A 16,394-nucleotide genomic window follows, 5' to 3' on the forward strand; every position below is an offset into this window, starting at 1 on the left:
GGGGGGTTGCTGGCAGGCAGCGTGAGCATCGTGCCAACGCCCAGCAGCGCTCCTACGGCCACGGGAGGCTTTTGCATTTCGAGGTCTGTCCAACTGTGTTTGAATGAGGCTGTGAGGAGCTGTAGGAGTTTGTTCTGAGATGTTTCTGTTCGGAATAGCCAGGCACATAGCCTCATCGTCAGCTCTTCGTGTTCACATGGAGGCTTTTGGTGCTTGTTTGCCTCTCGGGTCAGTGGCACTGAATTTCCCGAGGTCTCTTCTTCAGCTCTCTGACTGGTGTGAAAGCTAAGGTGGGGAAGAGAACGCTCTTTTTCCAGCAAGGACAGAGGAGCATAAAGATACCAGCCATTTTCCTGTAGTAAAAGTTACTAATTCTACCCTGGTTCTGGTTACTTGAGGACACATTTTAGAAATTAAGCAGTACTGAGGTTCTTCTGGTTGTTAACAATTTTACTCAGGGCAAGGTGGAGTTCTGAAAAGGAAGGTGCTTGAAAAGAAGACTTTTCTCACTGTTGGCAGTAAATACTCAGCGTTGCATGTTCTCATGCCTTCGGGTAAGCTGGTGCGCTCGAACCGCGTTAAGCATTGCTTGTGCAACGACCTTGGGGCCTGAAGATGATTTTTCAGTTGGAGGCTCTGCAAGTACCTGCCCAGCAGCAGCAATCTGTCTCGTGGCAGCGATGCTGCTCAGAGGCGGCTGTCGCCTCTCGGAACAGAGGGTGCCAGCCAAGGACACGGTCCCAGGTGATGGGTGAAGGGCCTGCGGTGGCTCCGCACGGCACGACCCCCTGGTGCGGGGTGGGAGCGGGTATGGGGAGGTGGTGGTCTGCTCCCTGCGGGTCCTCGTGGCGTGTCCAGGGGAGGTGCGGGACCATGTCTGCCTTGGTGCTGGCTCCTCTCTGTTCTAGTAGGGCCGCATGCGTGTTTGAAGCTGCTTGGCAAACCGAATCATAAAACGGATCTGGGCCCTTAATAAAAAAAAAAAAAAGGTATTTTTAAAAAGGCATTTTTAGCCTGGATTAGGGCCCCAATCCTGTTTACCACTTTGGCAGCGCACGTGTTTGTGCAGCCCGGAGGAAGGGAGATGTCGCTGAGGTGCAGGGCTCCAGCATCAGGACCTTCAGCTCGCAGGAGTTTGTGCGAATGGCGCGCTCAGTCGCTCGAGACAAATGCAGTGTCTTGGCAGCAGGTTCAGTAAAAGAACCGGTCTGAGTTTAGCAGCAGGTCACGTCGGGTTTAGCAAGCCCGTGCTCTCCTGTGCGTGCCCTGGCCGGCCCGCTGTGCCTCCCGGCTGCAGCAGGAGCTGCCTGCGAGCTGCTCTTTGCCCCCCGCGGGGCGGCCGTCTGAAGGCCGTTTATTTTTGAGACTTCCTCGTTGGGCTGCTACACGCAGGTTGCCGGGACTCTGACCCGCTTGGTGTTTACTCTCCCGTTGCTTTGTGGTTTGTTTCTTGTTGGGAACCATCGACCTGCACTGGGAGAGCCTTGCTGGCTGCCCCACGCTCTCCTTTCACAGCCCATAGGTACAGGGCCTAAGCTCGAATCCTGTTCCCAAATACTTATTGGGAGCTTAAGGCCGCATACATTTGAAGTGTGTATCTGTACAGATATACACGGCTTTGCAGAATTCTGCATCCAAACTTGAATTTTTGTGCTGTGTGGCAGAGCCAGAACACGCAGCCAGGTGCAGGTAGGTCAGCAAGGCTCTCGCTGACCGCTGCGGCCTTCTCATGTCGTGTTAGATTGCTGCTGCACAACTCCTCGGCCTTCCCGAGCCTTGAGAGGTAACGCAGGGAACGTCTGAAAGCGTTCCTCTGTTAGTCCCCGGTAGACTTCCATCCCTTCCCCTCCCATACACACGTTGCTGCTGGAGGCAGGTTGCACTCGAGCCCACACCTCGGAGGTGCTGTTTCAGTCCCTTGCTTCTAAATTAAGGCATATAAGTGCGAGGTCCAAACGTCTTAAGGTTTTTTTGTAGAGAGAGTTGCTTCTGGCTTTGTCTGTCACAGACTCAGGCTTCTCCCAGCGTTTGAGGTCGATACAATCCTGTCGGTGCTCTTTCCTCACGTAGAGCTGAGCTGATCGGGCGTCCAGGCGGAGGTGTGCAGGTCTGGCAGGATCGCGCGCCCTGCGGCGCTCACGAGGAGGCTGCAGCCGTCCTGCTGATGGGCCTTTGCTTCTGCAAATCCAGAAGTGGTTTACCTGAAGCACTGCTTCAGTTCCTGCTCTGCCGTATCCTTGAACTGCTCACACATGCGGACAACTTTGGAGCCAGGTTGCTGTTCCTTGGGCCAGCGCTCGCCTTCTGCCTCGCTGCCCCAGTGGCGACTCCGTGGAAGGAGGCCCTGCGCTTCTTGGAGCTGCTCGGCCCCGTGTCCTCCGAGCTCGGCGCTCTGCACATGCCTCACCAGGTTCTGTGGGTGAAATGTGGTGTCTGAATCTTGCCTCTTCACGCTGCTGTTTCCTCAGACACGTTTGAAAGTGGTGTGACGTGCTGTGGTCCTAACTGCTGTGGAAGAGCGGTCACAAGCACTGGCATGTAATGGCGCTAGGTTTCCGATGGCATAGAATCGCCCGTTCCTTCTTGACCTCATTTCTGGTTAAAGCCTTGAACGGCGTTTGGCTAATTGGATGAGTGGCGAAGGCGCTGCAATGTGGGTCAGGCCCTTCCGTCCTTCCCTTCGCTCCCTCGGTGCTGCCGGGAGGGGGCCGCGGCGTGCTCTGGAGCGACCGCGGCACGGGGGCTTCGTGTCATGTGTGCCTGGCTTTCTGTAGCCGGCCCATTTCTGTGTGAAATGCTTCATTGCATGGAGGTCCCCCCTTACTGACGGGCTCTGTAAGGGCACTTGCCCCCTACCACCTCTGGCGGGGAGGCGAGGGGTCCCGCCTCACCCCGTGCTGAGGCCTAGTCAGCGGGTGTCACCGTGGGGGGGGACGGCTTCTCGAGTTGCTGTGGTTTCCACGGCTTTCATGAAGTTTAAATTCTTAAATTCTGTTTCCAGGAAGTAGCAGGAAGGAGCCCAAGTTTAAGCGGTGATGTCATTTACAGCGCTGGCTTGGGCAATTCTCTTCCTTCCGTGTAGAAGACGATCGACAGCAGGAATTCAAAAGTGCGCTTTTATCAAAACTTGCTGAAAACGTTACTGGATTAGGGTGCTTTTTTTCTCATTCTGAGCTTGGAGAGTGATGTTTAAAAACAAACAAAAATCTAACCTCAGTTGCCGTGAGGCTTTTACCTGAAGTTTGGATGCCGCTGTGCTGTACTCAGTCCCAGAGCCGCCTCTGGTCCCTCAGAGCTCGCTCACACGGAAAGTTACAGCTGAATCTCACTGCTGGCAAAGGGCGAGCTCTAAAAGAAAACTCAACAGCGTGACCCAGTAAGTCGGTTGTGCTGGGCCGGTCTGGGGGAGGGGATGTCTTTTTTTATTCCCTTAATGAGGGTTTTAGCTCCTTTATTCATGAATGATTCATTGCAGCCCTGTAAGGAGGCTGCCTGCCCGCGGTGTGAGCGCATTTCAGTGCGGTGCATGCTAATTTGGTGCGCCCAGGGTGCTCGGAGGCCGTTCCCAGCCTGGAACCCTGGTACCTGGGAACGAGTGTGTGGATTCACTTCGTATGGTGAATGGAGTAGCTTCCCTGGACTGATGTTCTTCTTTCCTCATCCTGCAGTCAGCGCTCAATGCTGTTTTTGTTCAACAATTGCTGAATTTCCTGAAGACCTCGAGCTGAAACTAACTGGAAGGAACTCGTTCCTGATGTAATCTGCTGGAAAAGGCACAGCAGTGGAAGTGTTCAAAAGCTCCTTTCCCGGATTGTAGTTTCTAGCAGGATAGCTTAGTCTGCTGCCCTAGCTTTTCATGTTGGTGTTTAGAAATGGAAAGATAGATAGCTTGGTGGCGTGGCACTTCGAGGGGGGAAAAATGGACGCATGCTGTTTCAACAGAGCTCAATATGGATGCTATTAGTGCTTCTGAAACCTAGCGTTTGTTTTGTCAGTAAAATGCCAGACCATAATGAGAACCGAAGAAATTCCTTGTACGCAAGGCTGAAAGCTGAGCCGGATCAAGAACGTCGTATCCTAACTTTCCAGAAGCACAAATAGCTAGGCAAGGCAGTGAGGATATTGAAAGGCGAGGGGGAAAACTTGCTGATGGATGAAATTGAAATTGCTTTGCCAGAACTTTTTTTTGCTCTGCTGTCTGCCAGCAGATGAGGGTCAGATTCCCAGCTGATGCAGTTTCCCTCTCGTGGAATTCAGGGGGCTGCAGCGTGAAGCAGGTAGCAGGTAGGTAGGAGTCATGGACTGCCTCTGCTTTGGCTTAGCCAAATTGCAGTCTGGTGGCTTTAAAGAAAAATTTGTGGGCATCAGAAAAGCTTAATCTCTGGCAAGTTCCTCGTGCCTTGGCAATGAAGTGGTGGAGCTATGGCACTTTGCTGCAGTGTTGATGATCTATGTGGATCTGAGTGGAAATCTTTAGGTAGTTTTACTGTTGGAAATACTACTGAAAGAGTGTTGGCGTGGGAGTGCAGCCACCTGATGGAACTCTCTGCAAACAGTACGCCACATCGATATGTCTGAACACTGGCTGGTGTGCTGTAAGGTGCAAGACTTCCCCCGGGGGCATCCCTAAGGTAACCCCTGACTGCAGCGAGCTTTCCCATAAGCAGGTAAGAGGGGACGTGAATGTGGGTGGGGTGCACCTTGAAGCTGTGTTTTCTGCCCCTCAGGCCCCCCAGTGGGATGAAAACCAAACAGTGCTGCGTCGTCTGTGCCTGCGTTCATGGGTGGCTGAGGAGCTGGTCCCACGCAGGCGTGATGCAGCACTACCAGCAGCTGCTGATCAGCTCCCGAGTGCGTGCCCCAAACCAAAGACCTGCACTTCGGCCGCAGGAACAGCGTTGGCCTCTAGTGGGGTTTCACTTGTAAGGCTTCCTATGGCAAGTGCGATTTTCCATGAAGTTTTGTTCTGCGAGCGTGTTATTCCCCTAACAGTGCGTGCAAAGGATGCTTGGTTGTTCTTGAAAGCAGATGTTCAGTTGGTTTGTTTTTGCTGTTTCGATGGTCAGACTGAAGATAAACGTTTGAGAAGCATCTACTAGCAGTTACTGCACTGGGATGTGTGGTCAAGTGCCGTATTCCAGTATTTCACTGGAAAGAAGTATGCGATTCCCAACAGCCTGGTACTGCTTGGGTTGTTGGGTGGCGTACTGAAGTGTCAGGAGATCAGAGCGGTAGTGGCTATGTGATGGTCCAGCTTTGATCCAGCTCTCCTGGGTGGAAACCTCCACCAGCGAGAGCTTTGTGCAAGTTGAGCAGTTGGAGCTGGAAGCGGGGGGAGGAGGAAGAGGAGGAGTGGTGTGTTGAGTTAATCCTGCGTTGTGTCAGTGTCCGGGGGGGTCACTGCAGCCTCTCCAAGCTCTGGAGGAGGGTAATTTTAGTTTCTGTAGTAAAAAGCTGGAGGGAAATGAACATAAGGAAACATGACTCTAGACTGCATTTTCCTAGAAAGGCTCTAGATGAAATTACATCCGTGGAGATCCCTCCAAAGCTAAGGCTGGATCTTCAACTTGTAATGTCTCCGAGCTGAACACCCTTGCTCTTATTGCTCCTGATAACCTTTGGCTAAACACAGAGCTGTAGCACTGAGGTTCTCGTTGCTTTCCTCCAGAGCTGCTTCCTGTTAACAGTCAGGCAATGCAGTAATGGCCTCGCCGTGCTCCTGAGCTTTGTTTAAGGATTCTCTTCATGGGGTTTCCCCTCCTCCTCTTCTGTCAAATAACTGAAGAAAGGAATAAAATCTAAAATGAGGGGGTTACCTGGCCTGCCTGGGTATGTATGGGAAGGCAGGGAACTTACCTCTAAGCAAGATTTCTGCACACTGGGAGACTTGGGAGGCAGCTCAGAGGAGTTAAATGCCCTGCATCCTGCATGCAGTGGCACACTGTGCTTAGATTTGTGTGCTCATTTCACTAGCAATGGTAGCGCTGGTTGGTTTCACAGGATCACAGCATTGTAGGGGTTGGAAGGGACCCCAAGAGACCATCGGGTCCAGCCCCCCTGCCAAAGCAGTTCCCTAGAGCAGGCTGCCCAGGCAGGCGTCCAGACGGGCCTTGAATATCTGCAGAGAAGGAGACCCCACAGCCTCCCTGGGCAGCCTGTCCCAGCGCTCCGTCACCCTCACCGGGAAGAAGTTCTTTCGCGTGTTGGTGCAGAACTTCCTGGGCTCCATTTTGTGGCCATTGCCCCTGGTCCTGTCCCCACAAACCACTGAAAGGAGGTTGGCCAAATCCCTCTGTCTCCCACACCTCAGGTATTTATACACATTGGTGAGATCCCCTCTCAGCCTTCTCTTCTCCAGGCTGAACAGCCCCGGGTCTCTCAGCCTTTCCTCCCAGGGAAGATGCTCCAGGCCCCGTATCAGCTTTGCGGCCCTCCGCTGGACTCTTCCCAGGAGATCCCTGTCTCTTTGTACTGGGGAGCCCAGTTGCTTCAGTGGCGTGCGGTGTTTGGTGTGTCTTCAGAACCAGCGCTCGGCCCTAGCAGTACCGAAAGGACTCGCTGTGTGCAGCCATCCGTGCTGCTCAGCCTCAGCCGCCTTCCAGCCGGGCTGGTGCAGTGCACAGGAGCGCCGCTTTCGAGGCCCCGTTGAGAACAGGCTGCTGTTGTGCTGGGCTTGGGGCGAGAAGTGCGTTGATCTCATCTGAAGGTGGAAATGAGATGAAAGCTTGGAGGTCAAGGTGATTGTTCTGGTTGCGGGGCGGCAAATGCATGCTGTCCTACTCCCAAAGCAGCAAGCCCTGAATGATCGTGTTTGGAGTTCTGCTTCTTTGCTTCTCAGCTCTTAAATCCCTCCTGCTTGCCCTGCCTGTGGTGCATCATCGCCCTGCTGCTTGTCAGCTCCCGCCATGAGCTCTTCCTGAGGGTGCCCTCCTGAGCCCGGCGCTGCGGTGCCCTTCTGCACATCCCTGGCGCTTCCAGCCCCGTCCTTCCTGCTGCTCCCTGCCGCTGGGACCCGGTTCTGCCAGCCCCGTGGTCCTCGGGACGCAGTTCAGTGCAGTCAGATTCAGGCTGCAGATAGCTTCCTGGGAGCTTCAGAGGCTGAGTAATTACGGCGAGCCCTTGTTGTACAGGGCGATGCTGGGAATGCTGCTCTCTGTCGGGAACGCCTCGGGCTCCCCAGGTTGCTCTCAGAGCTGGGAACACCCGCGGGCAGCAGGGCTGGTGCAGGAGTGGCGCTCCGGATCGGACAGCATGGGAGGAGGACGTGGACTTTGAGCCTGAGCTGAGCAGCGCTGCAATAAGAGAAGTGCCGAAGTAATTTACATCGACAAATTTACTTTCCTTTTATAGCGTCTCTCAGAGCATCTTCTGCCGAGGTGCTTCCGTGTTCTTACCGTGCTGCCCGCTGCCGCTTCGCTCTGTGAGCAGCCTGGGTGAAATGCGCTCTTCTTACTCTGCTGTAGGCTTGGGGCGAGGTGGAGTCGTCCTGCCAGTGCTCGTAAATCTGGGAGACGTGGAAAAAGTGAACTGCTTTGAAGAGCAGAGACGCTGGGGGTATTTCTGTGGGAGGTTTTGCGTGGTAGGCTCGTGCTTTAGGGGTGTCTCTCTTTTCCAGGTCTGCCTGGTATAGATGCTTACCCTCTGAAATTTAATCCTTTGAATTTAATTGCAGGTAGGATGAATGCGTTTTTCACACAACTACTCTAAGAGGAAGAAAGCTGCCTTTCTTCCAAGGTGTAAAATTAAGGAATGTCTTCTGATGGTCCTGTTTTCTTTGAAACCCTTGCAGAAACCAGGACGGCTTCGGGGTACAAAGCAGAATATACTGCAATAAAGAACTTCTTTTAACAGTTTTTGTTAACAATGAGCCAAAGAGAGTACTTTGGCACCTAAGGCAGCATAATTTGAGCATCGGTGACACTATCTCAAGTGCACAGCTTCACCGAAGTTGCACATTGACGCTTCCCAGTATTAATAGCTAGGTTCACACAATGAGGTGGCTTCTTGGCATCTTGTTGTTGGTGTCTGCTGGTTTGTGCTTTCGATTGTCTAAGCTGATGCCGAGCATAGCAGGAAGGTAGGTTGTAAATCCCGACGCTTAGTTTTAAAATGCCACTGCTTCAGTTCTGTGGCGGATAATAGTGGCTATATTTTTTATTACGCACAGCAATTAAAAAAAAGTCCTTGAGTGAAAGATCTGACATGGCATTAAATGGGCAGAAGAGAGGAGAAGCTACTTGAGGTGCATTTATCTTCTAAAGCCTCTTTAATCTCCTCATACCTGGTTCTTCTGGCTCAGCCTGTACAGCAGCACACAGTTACCACTGCCTCTTAAGGTGCCAACTGCTCTGCTTATCTAAGCAGAGACTTGAACACGTTTCTTGAAGAGCACAAGATGATGACCTGTTGCCAGGACAGTGCAAACTACCCCGGTCCTGCGTAGCCGCAGCCAGTTGTGCTGGGTTTGTCTGTGGCACCACCACCTCCACGGCCCCATCCCACCGTGCAGGGCTGGGGCAGCCGTGGAGCAGCACCGCGGGTGGGTGTCCCGGGGCTGCTGCCGGCCTCCATGGGGTGAAGCAGTCCTCCGTGGAGCGAACCGTGTGGATTTAAGTGCTCCTTACTTGCCTTCGGGATACCCGTGGGGTTGGGCGTGCCGCTCGAAGCTGGGGGCTGCGTGCCCTGGGGGGACACGGGGCTGGCAGGCCTGTCTGAGCTGCTCGCTCCGGCTTTGTCCTTGGGCCGGGGCAGAGCTCAGAGCTGTGTGTTTGAGGCTGCTGGGGAACATCTGACCGCTGTAAACAAGTCTCTGAATTGTCGTGTAAACTCTCTGCTGCTGGAAGGAGCCGGGCTGCTGGGCCAGGAAAGTTGTTTTTCCAGATGAGCTCGTCTAGACCGAGCTTAAGCGTTGGGCGTGTTTCCCAAAGCTGGACCCTTCCTGGGATTTTGTTCTATTTAAACCGTACCTAATTGCGTAGTATTCACGGGATAAAGTGTTTTCAGTGATCCAAAAGCCTTTTGACAATTGTTCCTGCTCATGCTTTGCAATAAGGCAGTGTTTTCTTCCCCCTGTTAGACGATGCCTTTGTGAACTTTCAGGTGATGAAAGGGCTTTCAGTGCTGGTTCTGTGGCGTAGGAGCAGTGGTTCTGAGGAGTCTCCTCCTGTGTTGTGCCTTACGTGTCGGTTACAGGTAACCACTGAGAGAGACTAAAATCCCTAAAACTTCCAGTTCGTGCTTTTCTGACTGCAACTTGCTTTATGTTCTCATAGTGAAGGCAACACAAGAATGCGAAGCTTTTTGAATACTTCTCTCCTCTGACTTGCTCTTGCATCCTTGTCTCCATCCTCCCCGTGCTTCCATTTATCTTAAGTGAAACTCTGAGATCTTCTGATTCTTGCCATGTAGTTGGTTACATGGACCCCAGCTTCTGTAGAAACTGCCTGCAGAAAGCAGTCATTCAAGACTGGCTTAGCATTAAAAAAAAAAAAGGCCACGTAACATTCTTAAACAACAAAAAGAGGCAATTGTGATTTTTCCCCCAATTTTTTCCCCAAAGTATTCTCCCAGCTGCTTCTGAGTGAGGCTCCTGAAAGCGTTGACTTGGCATTAACATCTGTGTGTTTTGCCACTCTTTGGCACGCGTTGGTCAGTGCTCGCGATAGCCTCTGCAGAGCGGTTCTGCAGCTCCTTTCCCTGCACATCCTGCACTGCAGCAGCACCGCAATAACTTGTTTGGTGTCTCCTCCTTTCCTAATGTGTTGAAGTCTTCTTTCTCTACTTAGACATGGTTGTCCAAAAACATTTGGGTTTCTGAGGACTGTTTGTCTCAGCAGAGGAGGCCTGGGTTTTGTGACTTTTTTTTAAGCAACTAAAATGGCACCTTGGGCCTCGAGCTAGCTTGCTAGTCGCTTTAATTTCATGCGATTTAATGTCCTCACTGGTGTATGTGGGGAGGGGAGAGATGCAAAGTAAAGATTCTCACCCTCCTGTTGAGCATCCTGTGTCGAGTCAGGGAGTGGCCTGGCTTTTGTGGGCCCTCCTTTTCTACCAGCAGCAGGCACCTTGTGTGGTGAGGCCGGCATTATTTTGAAGTCAACATCAGTGGTTAACTGGGACTTAATGCACTCTTCTCGTGGGTTTGAGCACAGGCCCTACTGATCAGTTTTGCTGTACCCAGCCCTGTGGCACCCCACCAGTGGCTCCAGCCAGGTGCCCCGGCTGTGTACTCGGCCACCTGGGGCGTGCCCTCAGATGAAGAATGCTCTTGTGCATCCTCCCAGTGGAAAATGGCTTGGAATTTGCACTGTGATCTGGCAGATAAAACTATCTCTCAAGTATAATGACAGATAAGGCTTCCGTGGAATCTCTGAGCAGAATCCCAGATGATTTAAGTCCATAAAACCTGTGCTGTGCTGGAATTGTGCAGTTAACCACGTGGAGCTATTGAACTTTGCAAGATCAACAGTGCGTGATCCTCGCTGCCGTGTGGCAGTCCTGCTGCTGTGCTCCCTGCTCTTCTGGCCTTTCTGCTCAGAATTAGTGTGTGTGAGCTGGGGGGGGGAAGCTGGCAGCTCAAATCCTGCTGCTTGTTCTTGGGGGTGGAGAACTGTGGGCAAGAAGGAAAAAAAGTGGCCCTCCTTTCCTGCTCAGGCTCTTCTCATTAAAGTTTTATTGCTAATCTGTCTTCCTGAGCTCTCACTGCTGCACTTTGGGGTAATACACAAAGAGTTCACCTTGACACCAGGACCTTTTAGCATTACCAAACCGAAATACCACACGCGTCTACTCTCGCCTAGCAGCCCCGGCTGAGCCAGTAGCTGGCCCAGCAGGGAGAGCCCAGGCCGGGGCCCCCAGGGTGCTGCCGGGCCCGGAGCCCCCGTGCTGTGAGGAGAGGCTGCGAGAGCTGGGGCTGCTCGGCCTGGAGCAGAGGAGGCTCCGGGGGAGCTCCCCCATGGCCGTCAGGACCCGCAGGGAGGTGCGGAGAGGCCGGAGCCGGGCTCTGCTCGGCGGTGCCCAGGGCCGGGCCCAGAGGCCCCGGGCCCAGCCTGGAGCCCCGGCGGCTCCCCCTGCCCCTCAGGCAGCACTGCTGGGCCGGGCGGGTGCCCAGGGGTGCCCCCAGCCATCCCGGGGGGCTGGGAACAGCCCAAGCCCTGTGCTGCTCAGTGAATAAAAAGCTGCCTTCCTTGGGGCAGTGGTGAAGACTGGAAGTTTTTATTCCTTTCAGCAGCAAAAGGGCTTCCTCTGCCTGCAGGTGTCTGGATGGAGAACACGTACAGTGGTCTGAGGAGCTGTCAGTGCTAGCAGAGCAGCACTGAGAGCTGACTGGGAATGTGCAGGTCCATGGCATCTTCTGGTTTTGGTGACAATGAGATGAGGCTTTAAGATCCTATGGGAACTGAAGGAAGTGAGGAGAAGGATAAAAATGCCTGTCCCTGGCTTGTTCAGGGAGCTGGTGTGTGGGATCCTACAAGAATCCTCCTGACATCTGGTTGATCAGCAGCAGCTTCTCAAAGCACAGGTGTGCTCCATCGTGGTTTGCAGGCAGGCCTGGCAGGGTCCGGGCTGATCACCCTGCTGAGCTCATCAACAAAAAGCCCTGTGGAAGAAAGGTGTGGGGCCAAGCTACCTGGAATAACTATGTAGAGGCACTGAGGTGGTCAGCAGCTGGACTTGATGATCTTTGAAGGTCCCATCCAACAGAACTGTTGTATTCTAAGCTTTCCATGGACATGCAGGGTTATAATTGGGAAACTTTTTTCCTTTCTGTTCTTAATATAATAACGTAACTTTCTGGTCAAGCATAGCATTAACTTGCATTACATTCACTGTTCACTAAGCACAAATATAATGCATCTTCCTTTGGCAGTCTTAAGCATCCATCTGTCCCCTGTTGTGAATTACGCTTTTGCCTCTTGCTCCTCTTGAAAGCTGGGCAAGACACACAGGTGCTAGGGTGTGCTTAGTGAGGGCTGGGAAAGGAGAGGATATATTTAACAGTTTTAATGCAGGAGATATTTTCTTAGCCCGTACTTCTGAAATTTAAATGTGAATTGTCTGTGAAGAACCCTAACAGTATTAGACATCAAATTTCCTTAAACTTCTTAAAATCAAGCCAATCATTAGTATTAAAGTTGTCCCAACTTGATCTGGCTTTTTTGACGTTAACTGATGTAGTGCAGACTCCTCCTGTCTTACATGGACTTAACTGGTGGAAGTTCTGCAGATGCCCCATTTGTACCCCCATTCCGCCTAGGACGAGAGAAGTTCAAGCCACTGAAAAAAATACCAAAAGTGAAAAAATTTCATTAAGAATCTGACTCTTGTTAGGGACTGTAATTGCATAATACCAATTGCAGCTTTATTTCAAAGAAGAGATTTTCTCCTAGGTGTGTTGGATAAATCTGCATGGCTGTGAGCAGGAGCTGTGCCAGTTCAGAGCATGCTTGTTGATGCAAACAGTCTGCTGGGGTGGGTAGCTGTATGCAGTAGCTCTCCACTGCCTCAGCTAGCTGTGTCTGGCTTTATGTTTGTACCTCAGATATCTGCAAGCTTGAAGGATCTGGTTTTTTTGCAAGTTCTGTGTCTGTGGTACTTCAGTGGTTGCTGAAGAACTCCCAGATGAAGGGGATGGTGGAAAAGCTCCTCTGTTACTGTAAAGCATGACTGTTGTTCTCTTTAGGAAATGTTATCTAGGGGCAGTGCATTACAAATAAAATTTGGGAATTGCACTAACGCAAGTCTTCTAGGCGGCCTTCTGGAGTCTCTTTGCTCTTTGGTTTTCAGATGAGAGGGCTGGTTATCAGCTGTGAGATCCTCAGTAGTTCTTTGGTTGTATCCTAGGAGATGTCTAAATCATGAAATGTAGCTTTCTGTGCAGTGGAACACTAACATGAAAATGCAAATGAGTGATGTACTTTCAATTTACTTTGCCAGGTCCTGGAGAAGTATCCTAATACACCTATGAGCCATAAAGAGATTCTTCAAGTCATCCAGAAAGAAGGACTTAAAGAAATCAGGTAAGTTAAGCATCCATAGCAGTAAAACAGGGTAACACTTTGATTCCAACTTAGTTCACTGTTAACCCCTAACTCCTGTGGATCTTTGGGACTAAAATGTTAAATGTCTTTAGAATTGGTATCCAGATCCCAGTTTAAAACAAACAAACAAAAAAAACGAAGTCACTGATACTTCTCACTGAGAAAGCTAGATGAGGGTCATTCATTTCCAAATATATGCTGCACGCCTCTGGTCTGCAGCTTTTGTATGACATGAACAGGGTCTGATCAGGTTCAAACTCCAGTTATAACTGTATGGGTAACTTTAACTACTTTTTATTTATCTTTAAAAACAAACAAAGAAGTGAATAGTTTAATGGAAATGACCCAAAACAAAACTGGAAACTATTCAGGTAGTAAAAAAAAAAAAAAAAAAAAGGCAGCTTCAAGCTTCAGTTACAATTTATTTGAAAACTGTCTCATGCTATTTTTAGTATTCGTCTGCAGTATGATGCTTTTCTGTTTTAGAGATCTTCCTGTTCTGCACAAGGAGTGTATTGCGCATTTGAGTGCCCCTTTTTGCCCAGTACACCACTCAGGTGTTACTGATCTGATCTGCTGTAAAAGTAGTTCAGATGACAAATGTGGAGCTGCTGCTGTTACCATAGCTTAACTCGTGAGTCCTTGCTCATATCTATCTCCCTGAGATGGACAGGTTTATTTGCTGATATACAGAGCTCCTGTGAAGTAGAAAGTATTTATTTGTTTTCTAAGAGCAAAGGAAAAGGAAAGAAAAGAGGATTGGATGCCAGCTCATCTATTTTGGAATGACGTAACCATCCTAAATTTGACTTAATTATCTTCCCCACGCCCCTTGCCAGCTTAAGACAGCAATACAGATGCTTCTCAGGAAATACAGAAGGGCCCAAGTGTAGATAACAAGATCTTCCGCTCAAGTTGTGGACAACATAATAGTATTTTGCTTTTTGGAAATGTCAGCTTATTTTAAAGTAAGGAATCCCAATTATTATTTTGCTCTTAAGGATGTGATGTGACAAAAGCAGGATGCAATTCCTGTCCTGACAATGCGCTTCATTCTGGGGCAGTACCACATTTAGTTGTACCAGAGGCTTACCAGCCTTAGGACAGCTTCAATATCAAACAAATCAAATGCTGTTAACCTGTAAAAGGCACCTCCCCAAGCAGAAGGAGCTGACCAGCATGGTTACCCCCCTGCCAAAGACAGAAAGGCAGTGGTCTGTATTGGTGATCACGGAGTCCGGCAAGCAGTAGGCACTTACAAGTCATGAAACCTTGTAGCAATTCAGAACCCTGTTTTCGGGAGAGCCCTAGGCAGGAGCTCTGATGTGGTGCAAAAGATCCGGTCTAGCTCGCAAGACTAGATTTGGGAGTGAAAGGCCCCCAAAAAAGGAAGGGCAGGAATGCCATGCCGTGCAGTGGCAGTTGACTTGGGGGTTTCGCCTGAGCTGATAGTAAGTTCTTTCCCTTTCTAAAAGCTGCTGCTGAGCATCAGGAGACTGCAAACTGCACGGTATCTCAAATACCAAAAGATGTTGGTGGGAGCTGTCAGATGCCAAACTTGACTTCTCCAGTTCAGCTACTCATCTTCTGATTCATCCATGTTCAGATGCCATGCAGTGGTCTTTCCTCTTAAATGTTAGTGACATAGGAAAGCTTTGTTTAGGTTGAGACATAAGTTATCAGTTTTTAAGCAATTCAGCTCCAGTTCATAACAGTAATGTTTGTCCATTGGTGGCTGGATTGAGCTTCTGATAAGTCAAAGCCTGTGACAGACGGACTTAACACAAATCAGCATTTTTTTTAGAGGAAAAAGCATGTTAGATAAGATGTAAAAGTTGTCAGATGAGCATGTGTGGCTCACCAGATCTTGAGTCTTTCATGTGGAAGTTCTGGCAGGAAACCATGGCAAAGCCTTCGAGAGCAGATTACAGCAATTTCCCTGTGCTGTTGTCTTGAGATAGCAAGCAGCTGCGAGACTCCCAGGTTGGTAGAAATGGTGTGCGAGTTTGCAGGCAGGACATAAGCTCTCCTGCTCACGTGTACCCAAGGCATTCAATTTTTAAATTTTCTCAGTGCAATTTGCTTTTAATTTAAAGAAAAACAAATTTTTGGTAGCAAACTATGCAAACCAGAATCTCTTAAACCATGTCAGTATTGACTGCGATGCTTTTTTATTTCAACATCTATTTCTTATATCTGTAGATACATCTGTCTTTTAAGCTCAAATTCCAGGTAGGAAATTAGTTTTAGAAGAGACAAGTTACTTTCCCATGGGTTTTCTGAAATGAGGCAGAGAATGGGGAGCCCGCTAGCGCCCAGCAGTCATTTGTTTGGTCACGCAGCCGGTCAGGTCTCTCTTGCTTTGATTCCTGTTGTGCAGCTGCTTGGCAAGAAGCTTGAGGGCAGGTTGGCATAGTTCAGAGGACTTGAAGTGCTGGCCCTCTTGTAGGGGGTTTGGAATTGCAGGGACAAAGGGTGGCAATTGCCCTGAGTGTGGAGAAACTGGGAAGAGTGACTTCTGTTATTGCAGGACAAGGCTGTTTTTTTGGGAAGAGGCTAGATATTTTATAAGATCTTTTTCTGAAAGAACATAGATCATAGATACCTTGAGTGATACTGGCTAATGATCTTGCATGTATTTTTAATTTTATCATAGCACTCAAGCAATTTAAATCGTGATTTTAAAGGTCAGCCCAGGGCCAGTACTCGACATGTCTCTTTTGGAGACCTTAGGCATCCCGAAGCCAGACCTATCTTTCTTGCGTGATCTGTCATCCTGATTTTCTTTATTTGCCTATTTTGACAGGCTGTCTTAATCATTTGAGATCCTTTCCTACAGGTCACTACTTGCAAACTGCAAAAATAGAACTTGTGGAAAAAAGTACTTGATGAGTTGGCAGTGTAACCACATCTGGCTTTGGTTTCCAGCATCCTATGTTGCCTTATCGCTGTGCTGGCAGCATATCTTGGACGAGTCTGAGCTTGCTGTGACACGCTTTCACACAAGGCTTTGAAGATGCACAGGATCATGGTGCTAACCCAGCAACACCAGGTGTAGAAGTTCCCTAGACCTGAATGCGTAGGATAGAAGGGCAGCAAGAGGCAACAACAGAGAATCGTGGTTGTTTGAAGATAAGTAGCTGTTGTTTAAAAAATTGTTAGCTTGTCACTGAATTCCTTTAATCTCCTTGGGTCCGTTAGTGTAAGAGTACCCAAAGAATTGGCATCTTTGGGGGCTATCTTTCTGAGACTTTCCTCTCAATAGCCATGAATGTTCTGTGTTTTGGGGAGTTTACAGAGGAGGCTGTGTAAAAATACTGGTGTGAACTCCAGTCCATGCTTTTGCCTAAATGC

The 16,394-nt window shown here is 49.9% G+C and overlaps 1 protein-coding gene across 1 annotated transcript in view; it reads left to right on the top strand.

Annotated features, from left to right (window-relative positions):
- The window catches only part of ASXL2 (ASXL transcriptional regulator 2), a 115,149-nt gene that overhangs the window by 13,072 nt on the left and 85,683 nt on the right, over positions 1-16,394 (top strand). The window contains exon 2 of the mRNA XM_066995231.1: positions 12,937-13,019. Within this exon, the coding sequence (XP_066851332.1) occupies positions 12,937-13,019 (83 nt within the window). The remainder of the gene's footprint in view (positions 1-12,936; positions 13,020-16,394) is intronic.

Source organism: Anser cygnoides, chromosome 3, assembly GCF_040182565.1.
Source record: "Anser cygnoides isolate HZ-2024a breed goose chromosome 3, Taihu_goose_T2T_genome, whole genome shotgun sequence".
NCBI lineage: Eukaryota > Metazoa > Chordata > Aves > Anseriformes > Anatidae > Anser > Anser cygnoides.